At 46.4% G+C, this 23,831-nt stretch overlaps 1 protein-coding gene across 3 annotated transcripts in view; it reads right to left on the reverse strand.

Annotated features, from left to right (window-relative positions):
- Positions 1-23,831, reverse strand: part of RPRD2 (regulation of nuclear pre-mRNA domain containing 2) — a 196,737-nt gene that overhangs the window by 9,351 nt on the left and 163,555 nt on the right. Inside the window, exons 8-11 of one of the 3 annotated variants that reach the window (XM_068107064.2) lie at positions 20,366-20,542; positions 14,890-15,039; positions 12,139-14,725; positions 3,712-3,980 (exon numbers count right to left, since the gene is read on the reverse strand). In XM_068107064.2, the coding sequence (XP_067963165.2) occupies positions 3,803-3,980; positions 12,139-14,725; positions 14,890-15,039; positions 20,366-20,542 (3,092 nt within the window). In that variant the 3' untranslated portion in view covers positions 3,712-3,802. Of the gene's footprint in view, positions 1-3,711; positions 3,984-12,138; positions 14,726-14,889; positions 15,040-20,365; positions 20,543-23,831 lie in introns of those variants that run through there. The other 2 variants (XM_068107063.2, XM_078771718.1) reach the window with 2 other exon arrangements.

Below are 23,831 nucleotides of genomic sequence, written 5' to 3' on the forward strand. Positions count from 1 at the left end.
AGACTTGGTAAGTGCGATGACTTCGTATGTGGTATGACTTGGTAAGTACTATGACTTGCTAAGTGCTATGACTTGGTATGTGCTTTGACTTGGTAAGTGCTATGACTTGGTAAGTGTTATGACTTGGTAAGTGCTATGACTTGATAAGTCCAAGTGATGGATTTGGTAAACCCAAGTCCAAACGATACAGAGGTGCAAACGTTCGAAATTTGCAGTTACATCATTCGAACGCTAGGGGGCGTGGGCACGCCCTCCACGTTTATGACGTCATTTTTGCAGGTTCCCTTGGCGCGAATAGGGATTTCCAAAACAAGAGCCTCGGATTCCCGCTTTGCTGGACATGGAAGATATTATATTGCGGATGTAACGTGAGCAAAAGGAAAACGAGTCATCTGAAACTGTGCTTGGTTTGCAGTTTTCAAGTCAAAGCTCATGTTAAATAAATATACCGCATGTATTCCTCTGCATCGTATCAAAGTGTTGCACGTGAAACGCGCACACACACACACATGTATATATATATATATATATATAAACAAAGTTTGGGTTGGTTTGGTTGTGTATCATCATCTGACTAATTCACCAAATGTCCGTCTGTCTGCCCGTTCCCAGGTACCGCAAAAACGGCTGAACCGATCGCAACGAAATTTTGGGTGGGTAATCCTGGGACCCCCTGGAGTAAAATAGGCGAAATTGTTTTTCCAATTTTTCCAAAGACGATGGAATAATATTTACCGATATGAACAGTGATGTGGCTGTTATTGAAATTGTAGAAATACTGTTTAGATTTTGATGATTTGCGTGTGGTATGATTTTCACATCATTATATCACATCATTAACGGATGTTTATATAAATCGTTTAAAATAAAAAAAGCCTTGAATTTCTGATATTTTGCCTTTTCATTTGGGCCTCCCAATTGAAGCCCCACCCGTAGCTGGACCTTTAAATAACATTTCAAGTACGTTTATCGTGGGGTGGGAGAGGGATAGGAGGGGTGCAGTGGGGTCTGGTGGAGAGGGCGCGGTCAGAGAGGGGTGCAGTGGGGTCTGGTGAAGAGGGCGTAGTCAGAGAGGGGTGCAGTGGGGTATGGTGGAGAGGGCGTGGTCAGAGAGGGGTGCAGTGGGGTCTGGTGGAGAGGACGTAGTCAGAGAGGGGTGCAGTGGGGTCTGGTGGAGAGGGCGTGGTCAGAGGGGTGCAGTGGGGTCTGGTGGAGGCGTAGTGAGGGAGGGGTGCAGTGGGGTCTGGTGGAGGCGTGGTGAGGGAGGGGTGCAGTGGGGTATGGTGGAGAGGGCGTGGTCAGAGAGGGGTGCAGTGGGGTCTGGTGAAGAGGGCGTAGTCAGAGAGGGGTGCAGTGGGGTCTGGTGAAGAGGGCGTGGTCAGAGAGGGGTGCAGTGGGGTCTGGTGAAGAGGGCGTGGTCAGAGAGGGGTGCAGTGGGGTCTGGTGGAGAGGGCGTGGTCAGAGAGGGGTGCAGTGGGGTCTGGTGCAGGCGTGGTGAGGGAGGGGTGCAGTGGGGTCTGGTGGAGGCGTGGTGAGGGAGGGGTGCAGTGGGGTCTGGTGGAGAGGGCGTGGTCAGAGAGGGGTGCAATGGGGTCTGGTGGAGAGGGCGTAGTCAGAGAGGGGTGCAGTGGGGTCTGGTGGAGAGGACGTGGTCAGACAGGGGTGCAGTGGGGTCTGGTGAAGAGGGCGTAGTCAGAGAGGGGTGCAGTGGGGTCTGGTGGAGGGCGTGGTCAGAGAGGGGTGCAGTGGGGTCTGGTGGAGGCGTGTTGAGGGAGGGGTGCAGTGGGGTCTGGTGGAGAGTGCGTGGTCAGCTGGAGAGGGCGTGGTCAGGGAGGGGTGCAATGGGGCCATATGGTTGGGCGATGAGTAGGGGGTGAGGGCAAGTTGTCAAATCCCTTTAAAAGTTTTTTCAAAACGCAAATTCCTGCGACTTATTTATTTTATCAAGAACACTCCGATTTGAAAAGGAAATGTTATCGAATATCTCGTGATTGAAGTTGATGTTCTCTCCACGGAAAATGAAATCCACTCATGGGACTCATTTATCACAATTCTTTGCAATGATTTGAATGGATTTTTTTAATTGGTGAAATCTCAAAACGTAGATAAGAAATCATTTTATAAATCAAACGTTTCCAAAGTGCACGTCTGTGTTCGGAAGATCAATTTGCACCTGAGTTGGTGTGTATACGGTCTCACACCACACCACGTGACATGTTAGTGTGTTTTGAACAATAGCACACCTTGAGTTACCTGCAAACTTACAAAGCTTGGGACCTGCGTGTTTGGCGAGCTCGGCTTGTACCTGCTCAAGGTGCTTTGTGAATATGTTCCACTCCACTTTGTCACATTACCCAGGTGGGAAACTAAAATGCACATCAAGGGTACTGCCACCCCGCTCCTCACAAAGCGAAACAACTTAGGGGACAAAGGTCGCCCGTTTAGGCTTCTCCCAACTTCCGGCACCTGATACTCAGAACCGAGGTTCAAATCTCATTTACCACATCGACTTGTCTACCACGGTTTATACCATGCACCTCATGATAAGTGTTTGTAAACACACATTTAACACGTATACACATTTTAAAAAGTTGGGAAATGGGGGCAGCGCTGCTTTTGGTGTTCGTCACAAGGTGCTCCGAGGGAAGTGACACAACTACCAAGTGGAGCTGGCGCAACTGTGTCCCTGAAGGTCATTTTACTAAACCGGTCACTTCTGCGTTATCGACAATCCTACAGAGGCCGAACTCGACTTGCAGAAGCAAATGTTACACAGTGGCGCACTCGGCTGGTTTCGAACACATCTCACCTCCTCTGCTCTAACTGCCACGTGTCTTTTTCTCCCATTCCCCCTCTCAACTCTTTTCACTGCCCCCTGCATGTGCAACATGTAAGTGAACCCCATCACCTTGCCCCCCAGTTATCTAATGCCCAAAGAGAAGTGTTTCTTAACATCAGAATATCAAGGTCAGTCATTGTAGACCGAATCCAGACGTTCAACATATTGGGATGAGCAAAAGGTTACAATCTTGATATATAAACCGTTTTAACATACACCTGCGCAAAGGACAACTTAACAACTTGAACCCCAAGTGAACTATGCAAAAGATTACAACTCATTTTATATACATTAACATGAATTAGCTCTTCCATCAAGAACGCCTTTCATTCCATACACATATAGCTCGTACCATTCCTTACAAAAGAACCGCAGGGAATGAAACATGGCAGGGGCCCTTCTCCAGCCTCTTATTCCCAATGTACTACATTCAAGAGCTTCAAGCATTGTGCATTTTGTTTTTAAACTATGGTCCAAAGGCTCCAACGCTATCCCTTTAAATGATCTGAAGTACACAGGTGCTTTACAGGACAGGTGCTGAGATCATTTTGGTAGCGGCAGTACGGAGATGCAAGACCTTTTCTTTCGAGGATAATACAAGCAATATAGGAGACCATTTTGGTTGTGGTTGGACAGCCATCACTTGGTTGATTTGAGAAGGGATGAGGAAACAAAATGGGGTTGATTAAACATTACAGAATGGCAATATTGAGCAAGTTGAGAGGGAGCAGCACTGCTGCACAAAACATCAAAATGGCATCAACATTTGCTCGGAGCAGCTCGATCGCGAGTCTTGAAGCGCTGTGACGGCTCCTGCCAAAGCACCATCTTTTTGTGTACACTTATGTACGATACTTGTGTGCAATTGGTTCAAATTTACACGGACATTGTGTTTGGTGCCCTCGGCCCAAGTAATAAAAAAAACAAGTTCATTTCTCATCCAACTAAGAAATATTCGAGCGGTTACGTATTCATCGATTTGTAAAAGCAAAGTTGAGCAAGTCCGAGGATGATGCTGAACGACGTTGATCCACCATGTGCTTCAATCGTCTGGATCAACAGGATGTCCTCAACATCAGTATGCCGTCTTGACCGTGCTGATGCCACATTGTCGGTTCGTGCTTGATATCGATTTATAGTGCTACTGCGACAGGAGCACAGAGGCAATAATTGTGACAGTAGTTTTCTCTCAATTACTAGAACTAACCCAGAGCAGCAATCTCGAAATGCCACCTCTACGTATCTTTCTCGAATAATACAATTAAATATTTTGTCGCCATACAAGAGTGTAGATGAGACAACTTGTAACCCCACTCTGTGAATCATACGCACACCATGAAAGGTTATGAGGGATATGGGTAAACATACCATCATTCTCATGTGCCATACTCTGTTACTGAAGCAGTTTCTTGACAAGGGCTATGCTGGGTGGTTTGCCACTGCCTTCCCAACAGTAGTTGGGGCAGGAATTTCGTCACACTGCTGGCGATAGCTCGCCTACACTTTGTGAAAGACACCGTGTGATCTTTAATGCCCAACAACTAATGCCGACACATGGGGCACTCCATTTAACGTTGAGGGACAGCACACACATTGATGAATCACCCTACCCGTGAAACACCGGAGACGACAATTTATAAATGGACCGAGATCAAAACCCACACTAGACCGCTTATAGGCGAATGCGTGTACCTCGAGGCCAACCTGGCAGCCATATAATCAAGGAAGGGAACCCAAAATGTGGAGACGTGAGCTCGACAAATACTGGGGAACAGCAAATTGGAATGAGAAGACTCGGGACCAGAACATTTGGCAAGACCTGGCTTTTACACAGCAATGGACGAACGCCGGATGTTATAAATGGAACCATAAATGTGTTCCCTTCCATATACAGTGCCATCCATGAATATTGGAAGAGCAAAGTCTAATTTGTTATTATTGCTATATACTGAAGAAATCTGGATTTGAGATCAAAAGACGAATATGATGCAAGAGTACCAGAGTTCAGCTTTTATTTCTTGGTAATTATGTACACATGTATATGTTTTACCATTGTGGAACTATAACACTTTTTATGTTGTCCCCCATTTTAGGTAAGCATAAGTATTTGAACAGATTAACTTAAAGTAAATTAAAGTCGTACAACTACTATTTGGTTGCATATGCATTACATGCAATGACTGCATCGAGCCTGTGACCCATCAACATCACCAAACTCTTGTTATCTTCCTTTGAGAGGTTTTGCCAAGCGTTTACTGCAGCCATTTTCAGTTGTTTGTTTTGGGGGTTTCTGACTTTAGTCTCTTCTTCAGAAAGTGAATTGCTGCTCTATTGCATTTAAATCAGGATATTGACTTGGCCAGTCTAGAACCTTCCACTTTCTCCCCTGATGAACTCTGGTTGCATTGGTAGTGTGTTTTGGGTCGTTGTCTTGCTTCATGGCGAAGTGCCTCCCAATGAGGTTGGAGGAATTTTCTTGTACATAGGCAGACAAAATGTTTCTGTACACTTCCGAAATCATTCTGCTGCTGCCATCATCAATAAAGATGAATGAGCCAGTTCCAGAGGCAGCCATGTAAGCCTAACCATGACACTACCTCCACCATGCTTCACAGATAAGGTAGTGTGCTTTGCATCACATGCAGTTCCTTCCTTTCTCCACACTTTCACCTTTCCATCACTTTGGTAAAGGTTTTCTTGGTCTCCTCTGTCCATACAACTTTGTTCTAGAACTCACAGGCTCACCTATGTACTTCTTGGCAAATTAGAATCTGGCCTTCCTATTTTTGGTGCTGATGAGTTTGTTCTATTTTGAGAGTTTTTGGTGCATCTTGCAGTGTAGCCTTTGTAATTCTGCTGCCAATGTCCTCTGTGAACGGTAGATTGTGAGACTTTCACCCTGCACTCTGGAGGTTGTTGATGACATCGCTGACAGTTGTTTTAGGGTTCTTCTTCACAGCTCTGATGATTTTTCTGTCATCAACTGCAGTCGTTTTCAACTTGGCCGACCTGGCCGTTATCCATTGCTAAATACATGAGTGGTTTATTTATTTTTCCAGATATTCCAAATTGTTTTATTTGTTTGGCCAATTCCTGTGCTATGGTTCTAATTGAATTCTTCTGTTCTTTCAACTTCCAAATTGCTTGATGTTCTTTCATAGAAAGCTCTCTGGTCTTCATGTTGGTTTATGCCTACTGACTCCAAAGGCAAAAACAAAGGCAAAAAACAAGACTGGACATTCACAGCTTTTATGTGTGAACAATCAATGCAACAAGAAACACCTCAGCACCAAGAGAAACACCTGTAAGTCATTTGTTCCAATACTTATGTTTACCTAAAATGCACAGAGGCAGAAAAAATGTTTGCCCGTGGAGACTCGACATGATTAATTGATTCAATTATTGATAGAATGGGAGGGGGGGGGGGGCTGAACATAAAAGTGTCATTGTTCTACAATGGTAAAACATATACATGTGTACATAATTACCAAGAAATAAAAGCTGAACTTTTGTACTTTTGCATCATATTCGTCTTTTGATCTCAAATCCAAATTTATTGAGGATATCGCATTAATAACAAATTTGACTTCACTGTTCCAATACTTATGGAGGACATTGTATCTAAATGATCAGACACGGTGGCGTAATGATTAGACCCCGGCTGAGTCATAATAAAGACTTTAAAATGGTACATGCTGCTTACCTGCTTGATGCTCAACATTTAAAAGGATAGAGCACGAACAAACAATGCTGGGAAGGCAATGGCAAACCACCCAGTATTACCCTTGCAACAAAACTACTTTGGCAGCACCAATTCTTTGTGGAGTATGTTACATCAAAAAAAGAATATATATATATATATATACAGTCACATGAAAAAGTAAGTACACCCCATGTAAAGTTTTGACTTTTTCAACATATTTCAACATACAGCTATTTCATCTTCATTTCAACAATATTGATAGATAAAGGTGATATAATATAACAAATATCATGAAACATTTACATTTTGTAGTCCATTGTATAATTTAAATAAACAAATGCAAATTTCGCATGTGGAAACAGTAAGTACACCTTTGGCTCTAATAGGTAGTATTGTCCCCTTTGGCAGAAACAACCTCAAGTAGGCGTTTCTTTTAACTGTCTACCAGTCTCTGACATCGACTGGGAGAAATTTTTCCCACTCCTCCATGCAGAATTCTTTCAGCTGTGCGATGTTTGAGGGGTTTCTTGCATGCACAGCTCGTTTCAAATCCCCCCACAACATCTCAATGGGAGTTACATCCGGGCTTTGACTTCGCCATTCCAGAACCCTCCATTTCTTTCTTTTCAGCCATTCCTTGGTGGATTTACTGGTATGTTTAGGGTCATTGTCATGATGCAAGGTCCACCTTCGGTTGAGCTTCAACTTTCCGACAGATGGCCTCACATTATTCTCAAGCACCCTCTGGTACAATGAAGAATTCATCGTGGATTCTATGATGGTGAGCTGCCCAGGCCCTGATGCAGCAAAGCTGCCCCAAACGATAATATTTCCACAACCATGCTTTACAGTTGGCATCAGGTTCTTGTGGTCAAATGCTGTCTTTGGTTTTCGCCAAACACGTCTTCTGGTACTGTGGCCAAATAGCTCTACCTTTGACTCATCTGTCCAGAGCACATTGTTCCAGAAGTGATTGTCTTTGCCGAGGTGTTCATTGGCAAACTTTAGTCTTGCCATGATGTTCTTTCTGGACAGCAAAGGTTTCCTCCTGGCACACCTCCCATGTAGATCAAATTTGTGCAGCCTCTTTCTAATGGTAGACTCGTGCACTTTGACATCAACAGTAGTAAGAGCTACCTATAGGTCCCATGATGACATTCTGGGGTTCTTGGAGACTTCTTTCCGCATCTTGCGGTCTGCTCTCGGGCTGAACTTGCTGGGGCGGCCTGGCCTGAACAAGTTGGCAGTTGTTTGGAATCTTCTCCACTTGTAGATGATCTTCCGGACAGTCGAATGATTGATTTCAAATTGTTTGGAGATCTTTTTAAATCCCTTCCCAGACTCGTAGGCATCTATACCTTCTTTATGAAGACATCAGAGAGCTCTTTTGATTTAGGCATGGTGATGCCGCACACTTCAACAACAAAGAGCAAACCAAACTAAATGTCTGAGGTTTAAATAAGACAGGTTCCTCCAAGATCCTCTCTAACGATGTGCTAATCATTTTCACCTGAGCTGGTGCACCTGATTCTAATTTTAGGTATTTGATGTAGTGATACATGTAGGGGTGTACTTACTTTTTCCACATTCAAAATTAGCATTTATGTTTATTTAAATTATACAATGGACTACAAAATGTAAATGTTTCATGATATTTGTTATATTATATCACCTTTATCTATCAATATTGTTGAAATGAAGATGAAATAGCTGTATGTTGAAATATGTTTAAAAAGTCAAAACTTTACATGGGGTGTACTTACTTTTTCACGTGACTATGTATGTATGTATGTATGTATGTATGTATGTATGTATGTATGTATGTATGTATGTGTATACATATATATATATACATATATATATATACACACATATACACATATACATCAGCACACTAAATTAAAATTTTAAGTTTTACAGATAGTTTTAGCAATGTATGCAGAAAATTATGGTCAAAACAAATTCAATATACAGGAAATGATATCTGGTCTACAAATATCTGGTCTTCATTAATTATCTCTCCGACTCTGGAAGATCCTCTCTATCTCCTTGCTGATGACTCCACTTTCTGCCGCTCCATATATCAACGCTCAGATTGGCAGGCAGAAGCCTCTTCACTCTCTGCAGACCTGGATAAAATCACAAACTGGTCAAACAAGTGGAACATGTCTTTCAATCCTGACAAATCTCACACGCACTTTGTTTCTCCGAAAAGACCGGCAGGAAAACCCTCCCATATACTTTCTCAAGAATCCTCTTGAAGAAGTTCTGTCACTCAAGCTTTGGGTCTCACTATCTGCCATGATCTTTCCTGGGAAAACCATATTTCGAAGCTGACCTCCAAAGCCAGTCACCGACTGGGCATGCTCCGTCGTGCAAAGTACTTTCTTGGCATTACTGAGCTCCTCATCACAAACAAAGCTTTCATCCGAAGCTTGATGGAATACTGCTCTCCCCTCTGGGCTGGTGGTTCTGCCTCACACCAAGCTAGGCTTCACGCACTTGAAACCAAAGCTTCCAGAATCATTGGAATCTCCCGTGATGAAGCCGATTCTGAAGCCCTTTCACTCTCTCAACGCAGGCAGATTGCTGGTCTTTCCGTCTCCCCCCCCGACTCCTCTCAGGCCTTGCTCCCCCAGCTCTGTCAGTGCTCTGTCCCCCAAATATTCTTTCAGGTACATAAGAGCTACCTGCAACCCTCTTCTGGTGAAACTGCCAAAATCAAGACTCTCTGCTCAACTTCTCTTTCATTCCTTTTTTCCCTCCTCTGGAACAAACTCACACTCTTCAATCCCACTCCTCTTAACCCCCCCCCCCCCACCCCCCAGGTCTTCAAAACAGCTGTTCACCACCATCTCTTATCTTTCCCCATCCAAAACCTTGATCTTTTCTTTAATCTCCTTATCCAAAACCTTGATCCAATAATACACCGCAAATCCACCTTCATTAAATTCCGATTTCTTTCCTGAAAATTAATGTGGTGTCCATCTTGTTTATCCGGTGTACCCCACCACAACCCTCTCCCTTCCACAGATCTCCCGATGTCCCTTTTCCAATGTTCCATGCTGTTGTGTTTCCCTCTCTCAACCCCTCTTGTCTCCCACTCCCTCTATTATCTCTCCGTCACAATTTTTGCTCAAGCCTTCTCCCAATTATCAGCAAAGTCATCGCTCCTCATCACAAACAAAGCTTTCATCCAAAGCTTGATGGAATACTGCTCTCCCCTCTGGGCTGGTGCTTCTGCCTCACACCAAGCTAGGCTTCACGCACTTGAAACCAAAGCTTCCAGAATCATTGGAATCTCCCGTGATGAAGCCGATTCTGAAGCCCTTTCACTCCTGGATAAAATATTATTATGCAAAATATTATTATGCACTATTATGCACTAAATGGCCAAAAGTATGCGGACACCCCTTCTAATTAGTGGATTTGGCTGTTTCAGCCACACCATTGCTGACAGGTATATATATAATCAAGCACACAGCCATGCAATCTCCATAGACAAACATTGGCAGTTGAATGGGCCGTACTGAAGAGCTCAGTGAATTTCAACGTGGCACCGTCATAGGATGCCAACTTTCCAACAAGTCAGTTCGTCAAATTTCTGCCTTGCTCGAGCTGCCCTGGTCAACTGTAAGTGCTGCTATTGTGAAGTGAAAACGTCTAGGACAAACAACAGCTCAGCCGCGAAGTGGCAGGTCACAGAACACAAGCTTACAAAACGGGACCGCCGAGTGCTGAAGCGCGTAGCTCCGACAAATCGACTGTCCTCAGTTGCAACACTCACGACCGAGTTCCAAACTGCCTCTGGAAGCAACATCAACACAACAACTGTTCGTCGGGAGCTTCATGAAATGGGTTTCCATGGCCGAGCAGCCGCACACAAGCCTAAGATCACCATGCGCAATACCAAGCGTTGGCTGGAGTTGTGTCAAGCTCGCCGCCATTGGACTCTGGAGCAGTGGATCACGCTTCACCATCGAGCAGTCCGACGGACGAATCTGGGTTTGGCGGATGCCAGGAGAACGCTACCTGCCCGAATGCATAGTGCCAACTCTAAAGTTTGGTGGAGGAGGAATAATGGTCTGGGGCTGTTTTTCATGGTTCGGGCTAGGCTAGGTTCCAGCAAATGGAAATCTTAACGCTACAGCATACAATGACATTCTGGATGATTGTGTGCTTCCAAGTTTGTGGCAACAGTTTGGGGAAGGCTCATTCCTGTTTCAGCATGACAGTGCCCCCGTGCACAAAGCAAGGTCCATACAGAAATGGTTTGTCGAGATTGGTGTGGAAGAACTTGACTGGCCTGCACAGAGCACTGACCGCAACCCCATCAAACACCTTTGGGATGAATTGGAACGCCGACTGCGAGCCAGGCCTAATCGCCCAACATCAGCGCCCGACCTCACTAATGCTCTTGTGGCTGAATGGAAAAAAATCCCCGCAGCAATGTTCTAACATCTCGTGGAAAACCTTCCCAGAAGAGTGGAGGCTGTTATAGCAGCAAAGGGGGGACCAACTCCATATTAATGCCCATGATTTTGGAATGAGATGTTCAACGAGCACATATGGGTGTGATGCTTGGGTGTCCACATACTTTTGGCCATGTAGTGTATGTTCTATGTGTTAGCTCTTACACGAGCCTCAACTTAATTGACCAAAAAAAATACAAAAATTTTCACCAAGTACAATGAAATGGGGCCGGATAGAGAGGAGAAAGTTTTTTTTTTTTTTTTTTTTTTTTTTACTTGGCCATAATATCTGCAAATTCAAATAAGCATTGGAAACACAATGCTGTATTTATACTAGTTGGAAAAACTGCTATATTTTTCAACCTATGCGCAAAATGCACCATATTGCACTGAACTGTAATACCAGACATAACGTAGTACTTTAATAAATGTGATGCATTCCAAATGAATGGGCGAAGAAGCTAACCAGCATCCTTGACAAAAGCATAATGATTCGAAAATGGTAGGCAAACATATTTACATTCAGCAAAATGAAGCTGTTCACAGCATCAACTGTTGCTCTAATAACTCACATGTGGGTAAATAAAATTTCAAGTATTGATGACACGAACACAGCACACCCTAGCAGTGTAAAAAGGCTCTGTAGTTAAAAAGCAAGGCTACCCAGTGGAGTTACGAGACCATCGGACTACAAAATCAAATATGTAGAAATGTAGAGCACTTCTACTGGGGGGGGGGGGGGGGGGGGTAGATTTGCAATCTTGCAGCTGAAGGTTTTCAAACAAAAACGATTTGGTCAAACAGCAAGACATGGGCAAAGAAAAATAAACAGTAAATTCTTCACATTGAAGTGGCAAAGGAGAGAAAATAATTTTTTCCCACGCAAGTCGTTTTTGAAAAATATATATATATATATATATATACAAACATGTTTTATATCCGAGCGGGGCATGTGAAAAGTGAAAGGACACGTATCAGGGTGTGCTGCATATCAATTGAATCTCGTTCAGAAATAAAATGGAGCTGGCTGCATGGCAACCATACAGACACACAAAAATGACACCACAGTAAGGAGACTTTTTGCTTCATTTTCTATTTATCGCCATCAATCACTGCATCAATACCTGTAATGTGGTAAGAAGGGTCGTTTTGGTGGCAAGTGTGGTTGGGAAACAAAAGGGTATGGTGGCCTTTTCCAACTTCCCCTAAACTGTGCCCTATCAGGAGGTGGACCTTGAGGATAAAACTCAGGCCTGGGGAACCGACCATCATTCGTAATCATGTGCCTCGGGCTCGGGTGTGACATGGGCGTTGTGAGCAGTCCATGTTGATATGGTGGTGGTGACGACATTCTCATCCGCCCACGACCACTGTCTGGCATGTTACCTAAGTGGTGGCGTTGATGGTAATTGCTATGTCGTTGATTTGATGGCCACTTGTGTTGCTCTCCCAAGGCTTGGAATGAAGGTGGCAAGCATCTTTCATCTTTATCAAGCTCCAGTTCTCCTCTTTCTCCTTCGCATCCACCTCTACTGACTGAATCTGCTCCACCTGTTGTCTCCATGCTCTGAGATTTGTGTATTCTCTCAGACGAGTGCAACAAGCTGCTCGATTGAACAGATTCCCTTAGATGCACCTCTTCACTCGAAACATTCTTTATGTGCACTGGACTTTGAGTTGTATTGTGCTTTGCACTCGTGCCCGAGTCCCGACAACCAACAGGGAAGCGCTCGTAATCAGAATCGGAATTGAGCAAATCATGTTTTGGCTCTGAAGGATAGTCATGGAGCCAGGAACCTGCTCCAAAGAAAGGACTGCGAGGAGGACCATCATGTTGCATAGGAATTGGGCCTCTTGGTAGGGGAGAACGCATGACAAAGCCAGCAGATAAATGCCTTGGTCGAGGCGGCATTGGCATCTGGCCAACTCCATGGGCAATTTGGGAAGGATGAATTGGCAATGGAGGGAAATTTGGAAGCCCTGGAGGTAGTGGGGGCAGCAGCAGGTTATTTCTAGAGCTTGGTAATGGAGGAGCATTTTGTGGTGAAGAAGGGGGGGGAGGGATTAGGGGCGGAGGAGGTATGTTCAACATCTCTGGCAAGGGCAGAGGCAAAAGGGGAGGTGTTAGTGGGACAGGTTGTGCTACAGATGATGGCATAACAGGAGTAGACCTTGAGTTGTCATGTGGATGAGGCAAAAAGGTTGAGACAAGTGGTCTGGATGAAAGAGAGCTCTGCATGAAACTCTGGCTTGTTGCAACAAAAGAAGATTCTGCCTTACTGTTTGCTAAGAATGGAAATAGAGGAGCCATAAACGGAGGTGGAGGAAGAGGAGGAAGAGGGAGAGGGGGAGGAGGGGGAGGAGGTGGGTGAATCCCTTCAGGCAAATCATAACCTTGAGATGATATTTTACCAGAATCACAAGGGGCTCTGACTTCAGGACTTTCATTGGAGGGGTGTTGAGGAGGATGCTGCAAATGACCTTGAAAATGGACATTTGGCTTGGAGGATTCTATTTCGAGGGAAACAGTTTTACTGACTGAAGATAGGTCGGACAGATTATGTGGTAAGTATGATGAAGTAGAAGTAAAGGTAGATGTGGCAGGAATGGAATAGGAGACAGGAGGACCACCTAACCGGTCTTCCCAAGATGACTGGCTTGATGTTTGGATCTGAGCAGACCACTTGTCAGAATGAGTAGCAGTACTGTCTCTGTCTAACTCAGTAGCAGGCATAGGACTAGGTTCAAAATTGTTTTTTCTGCTGCACATATCCATTAAACGAAGGAGATTCGGAGGGATAGATACACCTCCTTGCTGACTTTGCTCTAATACAGAGGTTTCCTGATTTGTAAAATGTGCAGCTGGTGATAAGCATCCTTTCATGATGGGGCTGACATCACCTCTACCTGCTGGGTGGTACTGGTCAGATGCTGTAATCATAGTTTGGCTTGATGTGACAGGTGGATGCGACCACTCATGCATAGAAACTGTTGAGCTTGAGGGCTGTTGCGAAGATGGGGGGCCAACATCTGCTGGTTCATCCTGAGTTGGCGTGCCACAGTTTCCATCATCAGTAACAGACCCAACACTGTCCTCTGGCATATCTGTTAGCCCCAAGAGGTTGGGACTTGGAGACACCTTGCCAGGAAGCAAGAAAGGTATTTGCCTTCCAGTATTAATGCAAGGAATAGGTGATGGATTGTCCATACCCAGGCATGGGATAGGCTGAGGCCTTTCCATAACAGGGGACAGCATAGTGTCAGAGACATCCGGTTTGCATGGACTGCTGCTCGAAACTACTGTTGAAAGATCAAGTTCTAAGGGCTGAAAATTAGGGTTTCCCTGGAGGAAGCTGTTTATCCTTTTCTCCAGGCTGTCAGAAGGAAGTTCATCTGAGCACAAAGGGTTGTTATCCACCTGTTCTTTTGCTGTGGGGCTGTGAGGTTGTTCTGATAAGAAGCTACTACCTGAAGCCCACCCAGTATCAACTGAAGGGTGTGGCTCTTGTGATTTGCTGGGGCCATGTTGGGCAAATTCCAGAGAGGCAGGGCTATCAGGAATCGATTCGTCCCAGGCCAATTTCCAAAGTTGATTTCCAGCTTGCTGAACCTGTCGCAAGGCAGGGTGGGAACTCTGGTTACTTGTGGAATCCTCCACCAATCGAGGCTCCTGGCTTGCTTGGCTGACAGCATTCAATAAGTTAGCAAGACCTAGGGGAAGGAAGTTATGCCAGGTGGAAAAAAGGGGAAAAGAAAGAGGGGGTGGGGGAGGGAAAGATGTCAGCAAACATCGTTAATCTTGTGTCACGACATTAACTAAAAAATAGTCGAAATAAATATCCATCACAGCAGTGAAACTTTGCAAAAGTGCTTGCCTTGCATCGTGCTGATATGAGATCCAGGCCCAGGATCAGCACAAGGTGACATTCCATCGTCTTTGCTTCCCTGATGCTCTTGCAGATCACCAGTCTGAGGATTCATGGCATCCTGGTTTGGAGTTTGCTCCTTGTTCAATGACGGTGCATCTGCAAGGAATACTTTTTGTTATTATGAACAAACACTTAGGAGTGCAATGCAAAAAATGTTTGAAGAATAAAGGCAAAAGAAAAGCATCAACGATTTGCCAACCAAAAAAATTAAATGTGCCAGCAAATCGACCTTTTTTCAAGCATTTTAGATCAGATCAGTGACATGTCCAAGGAGATAGTCATGACCGATTTTTTGAAGTTTAAGGACTCCAACCATTGCTTGGAGAGGAGCATCAGCATGTCCAGAGAGTTGAGTGACCATCCGTATGAATCGGTATTCCACAAAATCCAAGGCACTACCCAGTACTACAGTTCATCTAAATTTACATTCCACTCCATTAGCGCCGCTCCAGGTATTCCATTTAACCTGATGTTAGAGCACAGTGGATATTTGCACAGACAGTACAGAATAGTACAGTATAGTACGTACTGCATAAACCCTCAAAAAGAAGGTGCCTTTGGATCGTTTTTTATTTTAACAAATAAATATTCAGGTAAACGTACCAGAGATGAGAGATGTGATAAATAAAGTTATGAAAGCGATGTAAAGACCCACAAACAGTTCTAGTCTACACCACATGGGAACTCACGTCGAACCATTTACTGTTTGTTCTTCCTGCTTAACATATTCTGAACACGTCCAGTCTGTACAGGTTGATGAATGAGGTGATGATACTTTTTATTGCAATTTCATTTGTGCCTAAAAGTTTGAAATGTTGAAGCCCAGAAAAAGGAACAAAGCATTTCCCTTCAAATGAAATTGTAAATTTTGAAACGTTTTGAGAATGGGCAAAGCCATGCTGCTGTCGGCTGTGCTCTTTCCTTGGCTTCCTCGACGGTGAGAGCGATTTGCCGAGATGCAGAAAAATAAAATAAAAATCAAGGTGTGCTCAAGGTGCAACTCCTTTAACTGCGACTATATTAGGGAGGGATACTCAAAATGTATTGATGATTGAAATAGAGTTTAACATCTGGATAGAAGAACAAAGTCACCGTCGGTGCCAGGTGAGCCGGATGTTAATTCAAGAGAAAGCCAAATGTTTGTTTAAAGATTTAAAGAGAACAATGGGTGAATCATCACAATCTGAAACATTCAATGCAAGTCAAAGATGGTTCAAAAAGTTTAAAAGGGGATCAAACTTGCACAACATTAAAGTGACGGACAAGGCTGCGAGCACGAATAATGAAGCAGCGAAGCTTTTTCCTCTTCAATTGGGGAATATTCTCCTCATCAAGTTTTCAACGTTGACGAAATGGGATTATTTTGGAAACGAATTCCCGCAAGGACTTTCATTTCCAAAGAAGAAAAAAGCATGCCCGGATTCAAAAGTTCAAAAGATAGACGTACAGTCGTACACTCTTACTTGGAGCGAATGCTGTGAAAGGATTTCAAGTTGATACCACTCCACGTGTATCGTTCAGAAACACCCAGGGCTCTTAAAGGCTACAACAAGTCACCTTTGCCAGTCATTGCATACAAGGTATCATTCATCAACGTTGCCTATGCAAAATATTGCATACAAGGTATCTGGATAGAATGAATACTGAAGTGCATCAAATAACAAACATGGAACCAATCAGTGTCACAATATGTCAATGCCGTCTCTGCTCGACTGAACACCTGTTCAGAATGGACGATTCTAAAATTACGAAACAAACACTGTTATGGACACTCAAAAATGGAAAATATGCAAAGGAAGACAACGTCAATCATGGAAACATGCGATCAAACAAGATATGGATCTAACGGAAATGGTGCGAGAAGACATCGGAAAGCTGGCAAGCAATAAATTGTTGGCGGTAGTATCGACTTGCACGATATGTACCCTTTGGTTCTGGTAATGTAATGCACGAGTACGTAATGACAAACGTCACCATGACCACGTTTCTCATGGCGGTATATTTAGACTTTCTCAACTCCTGTTTGGGAAAATGAATTCTTAACAACTTCAGACTGCCTTGGTTTGGTCTACAGATGCTGCTAACCCACATTTTGTGGTCAATTCATTGCACCCAGAAACAATCGTGATGAGCACAAAATATAGTTTCTGAAAAGGCAGCACTAATTCTCAAAAAATCCCAAATCCTTCCATAACGATTTTCTTCAACAAGTAATTTTCTTCAACTTCAACAAATCCTTCAACAAGTAAAAAAAAACAATTGTATTACAATAATAATGGTAGCTAGAAAAGCACGATCATGAACTCTGCGAACTTAACAATGTATGTTATACGCTTGTGTAATACCTATTTTATGCATGCGTAAAAAATAACCTCCGAAATTGCACTTCAATTGGTATTCCACAGAATTTCCGACAATGGAAATTGCACATAGCTCAACAGTGCAAAAGAGCGTGCATGTGAGGCTCCCATGCTCCTCACATGCCTCAAACGCTCCCAGCGCGCCGAGCACACGGAGCGTTTCACCTGTTGGGGCGGGGTTCGCCGAGCGCACCGGTCGGGGCAGGGTTCGCAGAGCGCACCGGGCGAGGCGGTGTTCGCAGAGCGCACCGGGCGAGGCGGGGTTCGCAGAGCGCACCGGGCGAGGCGGGGTTCGCAGAGCGCACCGGGCGAGGCGGGGTTCGCAGAGCGCACCGGGCGAGGCGGGCTTCGCAGAGCGCACCGGGCGAGGCGGGCTTCGCAGAGCGCACCGGGCGAGGCGGGCTTCGCAGAGCGCACCGGGCGAGGCGGGCTTCGCAGAGCGCACCGGGCGAGGCGGGCTTCGCAGAGCGCACCGGGCGAGGCGGGCTTCGCAGAGCGCACCGGGAGAGGCGGGGTTCGCAGAGCACACCGGGCTATGCGTGGTTTGCTGAGGGCACCAGGCAGGGTGGGGCTCACCAAGGGCGCCGGCAGGGGCGGGGTTCACCGAGGTTATGTGGCATAAGAAAATGTGGCAGAGCAGAGTGTGCACACAATGTGGAGTGTATACCAGCGTGTGAGGGGGGGGGGGGGCGGAGGGAGGAGGAAGGGGGTGGGCGGATGGTGGTGGAGTAGGGGCGTTGGTTACTTTTACTACGACAACTCGTACAACCATAAAACTTGTGCAGCCAAAGATTCGCTGGTGCAGTAACATTTCAGAGTTGTCTGGCAGACTAAAAAAGGTATTTGAGCAATGCAAGTTTAAGTTAAGCCACCAGAATGAATGAGGGTTTCTGCCACAACTGATAGCAAGGTGATTCTTCAAAAAAGAAAATTCAATCACCTTATAATTTTTGTGATGTGAACCTCTGCGTTAATGTACTGGGTGAGTAGTTTTCTGGCTCAACGGACCGCAGTTGCTCATCGGAGTGCAACATTTCTTCAAGCATGTAGACCAAATTATTTCAAATTAAATACTAGAAAGCATCTGAAAAGGCAAAGCCCATCCGCTCCGCTTGTATTCAGACTTTTTTCTTCCACATGCTAAACATGACAATAACATCTAAAAACAAAATACAAAAAATGGACGATTTTGGGTTATCTTGACCTTTTGACCTCAAAAGCAATAGACTTCAGTGACCCAATATGCAAATTCTTCAAATTTCAGGTCAATCGGATGACGATTTTATGTGATGCTGACCTTTAACCTTTTGACCCAAAGATCAATTTATCTTCTCCATGTTCCCATAATAAAGCTATTGTTATGTTTGTGGGGGGTACCAATGAAATACCTTCGGGCCAGATAGGATTGTATAGGGTAGTCATGTGCTCCGACAGTTGTGAAGAAGAAGAAACACCCATGTAATTAAGTAGAGAATCTGTTGGACCAGATGTCGCGTAAGGTTGTATAATTGTCTCCATAAGAGGGGTAAAGCTATGTTAATTAGGTAGGGTATAAGGGTAATTTCCTGTATGTAAATTGCCTCTGTGGTTTTTCCTTTGTTCCTTATAGCACACACCACACCAGCCGTGCACTCCGCCCTAATACTAAATAAACACTAAATAAAGTACCCGGAACCAGGACATTCAGGTACCACCGACGCACCCAGCCGAGTCATCACAACACCAAGCAAGCAGAGCAGTAGGGCCCCGCCCCGAGAGGTGATGATTGGTCAGGGCGATGGACTGCTAAGATGGACTCTTTGATTGGAGCGTGCGCAGACGTCATCAGATGACGTTCGAGACTGGGGAACAAAAAGGCTGAGTACCACCATTTTCTCTCTCTCTGGGCTGGCCTTCATAAACGAACAGTCGCATTTTATTATTCCTCTCTTGGTTTCGACGTTCGTGGCAGGCGGTTGCAGTTTGTGCACTCTCTCTTGTTTCGGACATTCAATACGAGCGGTCGCATTTCGTACTCTCTGGACTCTGGGTGGCATCGCAAGTAGTCGCAGTTCGTGCACACTCTTGGCGGACGCATCCTTCTCCTGTCTCACCTAGGTGCTTTGTGGAGCGGACGGTGAGGAAGGAGCGAGGGCCTGCTCGCTTCGCGCTCGGCGGCTGGTGGTGAACGGACTTCGCGCCAAGGCGTGTGTTTTACCCGCGCAGGGCCATGGGATCTTTGACGGCCCCGGACGCCAGGCGGAGTGCAGGTAAACGCATCACATACACACACATTTTTTACTTTCGTTATTTAATTATCCCTGTGTCTGTTTTACGAGTCCGTGTGGGGGCGCCCCAATTAGGAATTTTAGTTTACCGCACATTTTCTGTTATCCTGCATTTCTTTTATTCAACCCGTTAATTGTTGAATTTTAATTCCTTGTCCTGTCCCTTTTATTTGATGGTGGTTCGGAAAACCCACTTCGCGTCCGACTGTGCAGGTAAGTTCAACACCCTCTGCTCCTGCGAGTGTAGAGAAGAGCCGCCATTGTTTGATTGACCGCCTCAGAGTTTAAGCCCGATCGGCCATTCGTCACCTTGGGGGATATATTTATCCCCCCGGGAACACGGCACTATGTTGAACATTTGATGACAACGCTCAAAATAAATGAAAATTTCAGGTCAATTGGATGAAAATTGATGATTTTAGATGATGCTGACCTTTTGACAAAATTATTGATTTGTCTTCTTCATATTCTCAAAATAAAGCTTTGTTGAAAATTTGAGAAAAGCTCAAATAGTAAAAAGTTGCGGCCCGGACAGCATACAACCACATGTCCCGCTGCATGGGGGACAGGCTATTAAATCAAATGCAACATACTCTTTGAAAATGATTAAAAGAGTGCAAGCAAAAGCGTGTGCAAGACTGTAAAGTTCAGGAAGGCACATTAGTTATAGTGTTAGTGTGAAGCATATTGTAAAAAGTATGGAAGGATTTATTAAGTGCAGAATCAAATCATTAGGTCCAACTACAAATTGATGAACAAAGATTGTGATGATGGTAAACTGGTCAAACACATTACCTTGAGTGCTGTTGACTCCGGAGAGTGGGCCAAGAAAGCTGGTCAGCTTGCTTAGGTCCAGGTCAGGTAGAGATGGGTAGTCGATGCTTGGACAAAGCTGGTTATCATCATTGTTGCTGCTTATGGTAGTTGGCTGCCCACTGGGCAAAGGGGATCCTTTCTTTGACTCCTCTTTATCTTTCAGTAAAAAAGTAGAAAAAAGAATTAGCAAAGAGCAACAACATTCCTGCCAGCTAAAGAACAAACCTCCTTACAAACACCTACAATGGTTTTTGAACTTTTTTTTGCAAGCTCACATACCTTCAGCTAGCGCTCACAAAATTCAAAATCAAAATCCATTTGGCTAAACGAATTGAAATTCTGTAAATTGTAAATCCAAATTTCCCAAAACAAACAAACCAGACCACTCCTAAATCAGTACATCCTCTTGTGTCCCGAACCTATTAGCTGTTACCAATGTGCACAACAGACTTAATTCGCCCCGATTTGGAAAAAACTGCATCTTTTATTGGCCTCGATTTGTTACCCGACAAGCTATTTAATTGGCATCGATTCGGCAACAATCGTACCAAGGGTAACAAGAGTATTTGGGCAATTGCGGATGAATATATCTCATTCAAAATATAGTATATTGTGGCGGACACAAAAGCCCACTGGCGTGGTGACATCATTCCGCGCACCAAGTGGGCGGTGGCCACGCACCAGGGGTAGGCGTGGCCTCATGATATACACCGGGCGCCCAGCCCGGGACAGTACAGTGTTACAGTGTAGTCTTACAATAAAGACGTTTATATGTTACCGCTTGTCCGCTTCCTCCTTGCTCACAAGCAGCGCGCGTAACGCCGCGCTTTACTGGTGACCCTCGACGTTGGATCTGCTGGAGCGATCCTTCCACACGCGACGCCATCGCCATGGCCGACTTCGTCAAACTCCCAAAGGCTGATCGCCGACAAGTTCGTCTGGCATGGCCTCCGGAAGGCCGTCCGCGGCTGGGCCAGGACGTGCCTCGCGTGCCAGCGCGCCAAGGTGCACCGGCACACCCAGGCCCCGTTGGCCCCGTTCACGGTGCCGGAACGCCGGTTTGACCACGTCCACGTGGACCTGGTGGGACCTCTGCCCCCCTCGCGGGGTTTCACCTACGTCCTCACCATGGTGGACCGCACCACCCGGTGGCCGGAGGCCGTGCCCTTGGCGTCGACAACGGCGGCCGATGTCGCGCAGGCTTTCATCGCCACCTGGGTCGCCCGGTTCGGCGCCCCCTCAGACATCTCATCCGACCGCGGCCCCCAGTTCACCTCGGAGCTCTGGGGGGCGGTTGCGCAGGGGCTCGGGGTCCGGCTGCACCGAACCACGGCCTACCACCCCCAGGCTAACGGCCTGTGTGAGCGATTTCACCGCTCATTGAAGGCCGCGCTCCGGGCCACCCTCCGCGACGGCGGCTGGGTCGACAGGCTCCCCTGGGTCCTGCTGGGCCTCCGGACGGCGCCCAAGGAGGACCTGCGCGCATCCGCGGCGGAATTGGTCTTCGGGCAACCGCTGCGGGTGCCGGGCGAGTTCCTCCCCGACTCCACGGCACCATGGTCCGCGGCACAGCAGCGCTCCGCTCTGCAAGAGACCGCCCAGAGGTTCGCCCCGGTGCCAACGGCATGCCACGGGCACCCACCGACGCACGTCGCCCCGGAGCTTCGCACGGCGGAGTACGTCTTCGTCCGCCACGATGCCCATCGGACACCACTGCGGCCCCCGTACGACGGGCCTTTCCGCGTGCTGGAGACCGGGGCGAAGCACTTCACCCTGGACATCGGCGGTACTCCTGACCGCGTTTCGGTAGACCGCCTCAAGCCGGCCCACCTCGATGTGGACCATCCACCGCCAGTGGCCCAACCCCCACGTCGGGGCCGCCCTCCTGCGGGCGGACCCCCGGCACCGCCCAGCCACGCCGCCCCCCGGTCCTGCACCCATCCCAGGGGCAGCCAGGGGCATCCCACCTGGCATCCCTGCACCCCGGACGCCGCCGATCGCCAGGGGGCGCTTCGGCCGGGTCATTCGTCTGCCCCGCAAACTGGCCCTCCAGGTGCGCGGGAATTCTGGGGGGGCGCGTGTGGCGGACACAAAAGCCCACTGGCGTGGTGACATCATTCCGCGCACCAAGTGGGCGGTGGCCACGCACCAGGGGTAGGCGTGGCCTCATGATATACACCGGGCGCCCAGCCCGGGACAGTACAGTGTTACAGTGTAGTCTTACAATAAAGACGTTTATATGTTACCGCTTGTCCGCTTCCTCCTTGCTCACAAGCAGCGCGCGTAACGCCGCGCTTTAATATAGTATTATTGGATATTGTTGGAATATGTTTAAACCGCAGCCGTGATGCTGATGCCGCCCCCCCCCCCCCCCCCCCGAATTTCCATGTTTTAAACGTTTCCCAGTGTGTACCCTGGTCAGAATAGGTACACCATATCCCTGCATGTCGTAAGAGACGACTAAGAGGGTTGGCGTCAGGAAGGGCATCCGGCCATAAAAACATTGCCTCAAAAGGAGAACCATGACAATTACAACTACATATGGGCAGGGTGCAGCCCGAAGTGGAGATCGGTTTCTGAGGTTTGGGGCATGGAATGTAGGGACAATGACAGGGAGATCAGGAGAAGTGGTGGAAGTATTGGTCAGAAGAAGAGTGGACATATGTTGTGTGCAAGAGACGAGATGGAAGGGAAGTGGTGTGAAAATGGTGAAGGGTAGGCAGGGACAAAAATACAAGTTTGTGTGGCAAGGGTGCCTGGAGGGCGTGAATGGTGTTGGTGTCCTGTTTTCTGAGGAGTTTGTAGACAGTGTGGTGAGTGTGACTAGAGTGAGTGATAGGTTGATGATGGTGAAAATGATGATTGGAAAGCTCTTGGTGAACGTCATCTCGGGATATGCTCCGCAGGTTGGTCGAAGCGATGAAGAGAAGGACAAGTTCTGGTGTGCGATAGAGAAGCTGATGGAAAACGTGAAAGATGAGGAAGTTGTTGTGGTGGGAGGAGACCTGAATGGACATGTGGGAAGGAGTATGGATGGTTTTGAGGGAGTTCATGGGGGTTACGGATATGGTGTGAGAAATGGAGAAGGTGAAAGCATTTTGGAGTTTGCTGATGGAGCTGATTTGTTGATTTGTAATACTCAGTTCCAGAAAGAGGATAATAAGCTTGTTACATACACGTCAGGTGGGTCGACGACAACCGTTGACTACCTGATGGGGCGTAGGCGAGATAGGGGGCACCTCCGGGACACAAAGGTGATCCCGGGGGAGGAGGCTGTTTCACAGCACCACTTGGTTGTCTGCGACATAAGGGTGAAAGGTGCGAGGAGAGCTCGGCGGGTGAAGTACCAACCGAGAATGAAGGTGTGGAGGTTGAAAGAGGTGACAGTAAGGGAGGCATTAAAAGAGAGGCTGAGTAGGGTAGAGGATGATGTGGTTGAGCTTGA

This window comes from Myxine glutinosa, chromosome 2 (assembly GCF_964187855.1).
Source record: "Myxine glutinosa chromosome 2, kmMyxGlut1.1, whole genome shotgun sequence".
In the NCBI taxonomy this organism is placed as follows: domain Eukaryota; kingdom Metazoa; phylum Chordata; class Myxini; order Myxiniformes; family Myxinidae; genus Myxine; species Myxine glutinosa.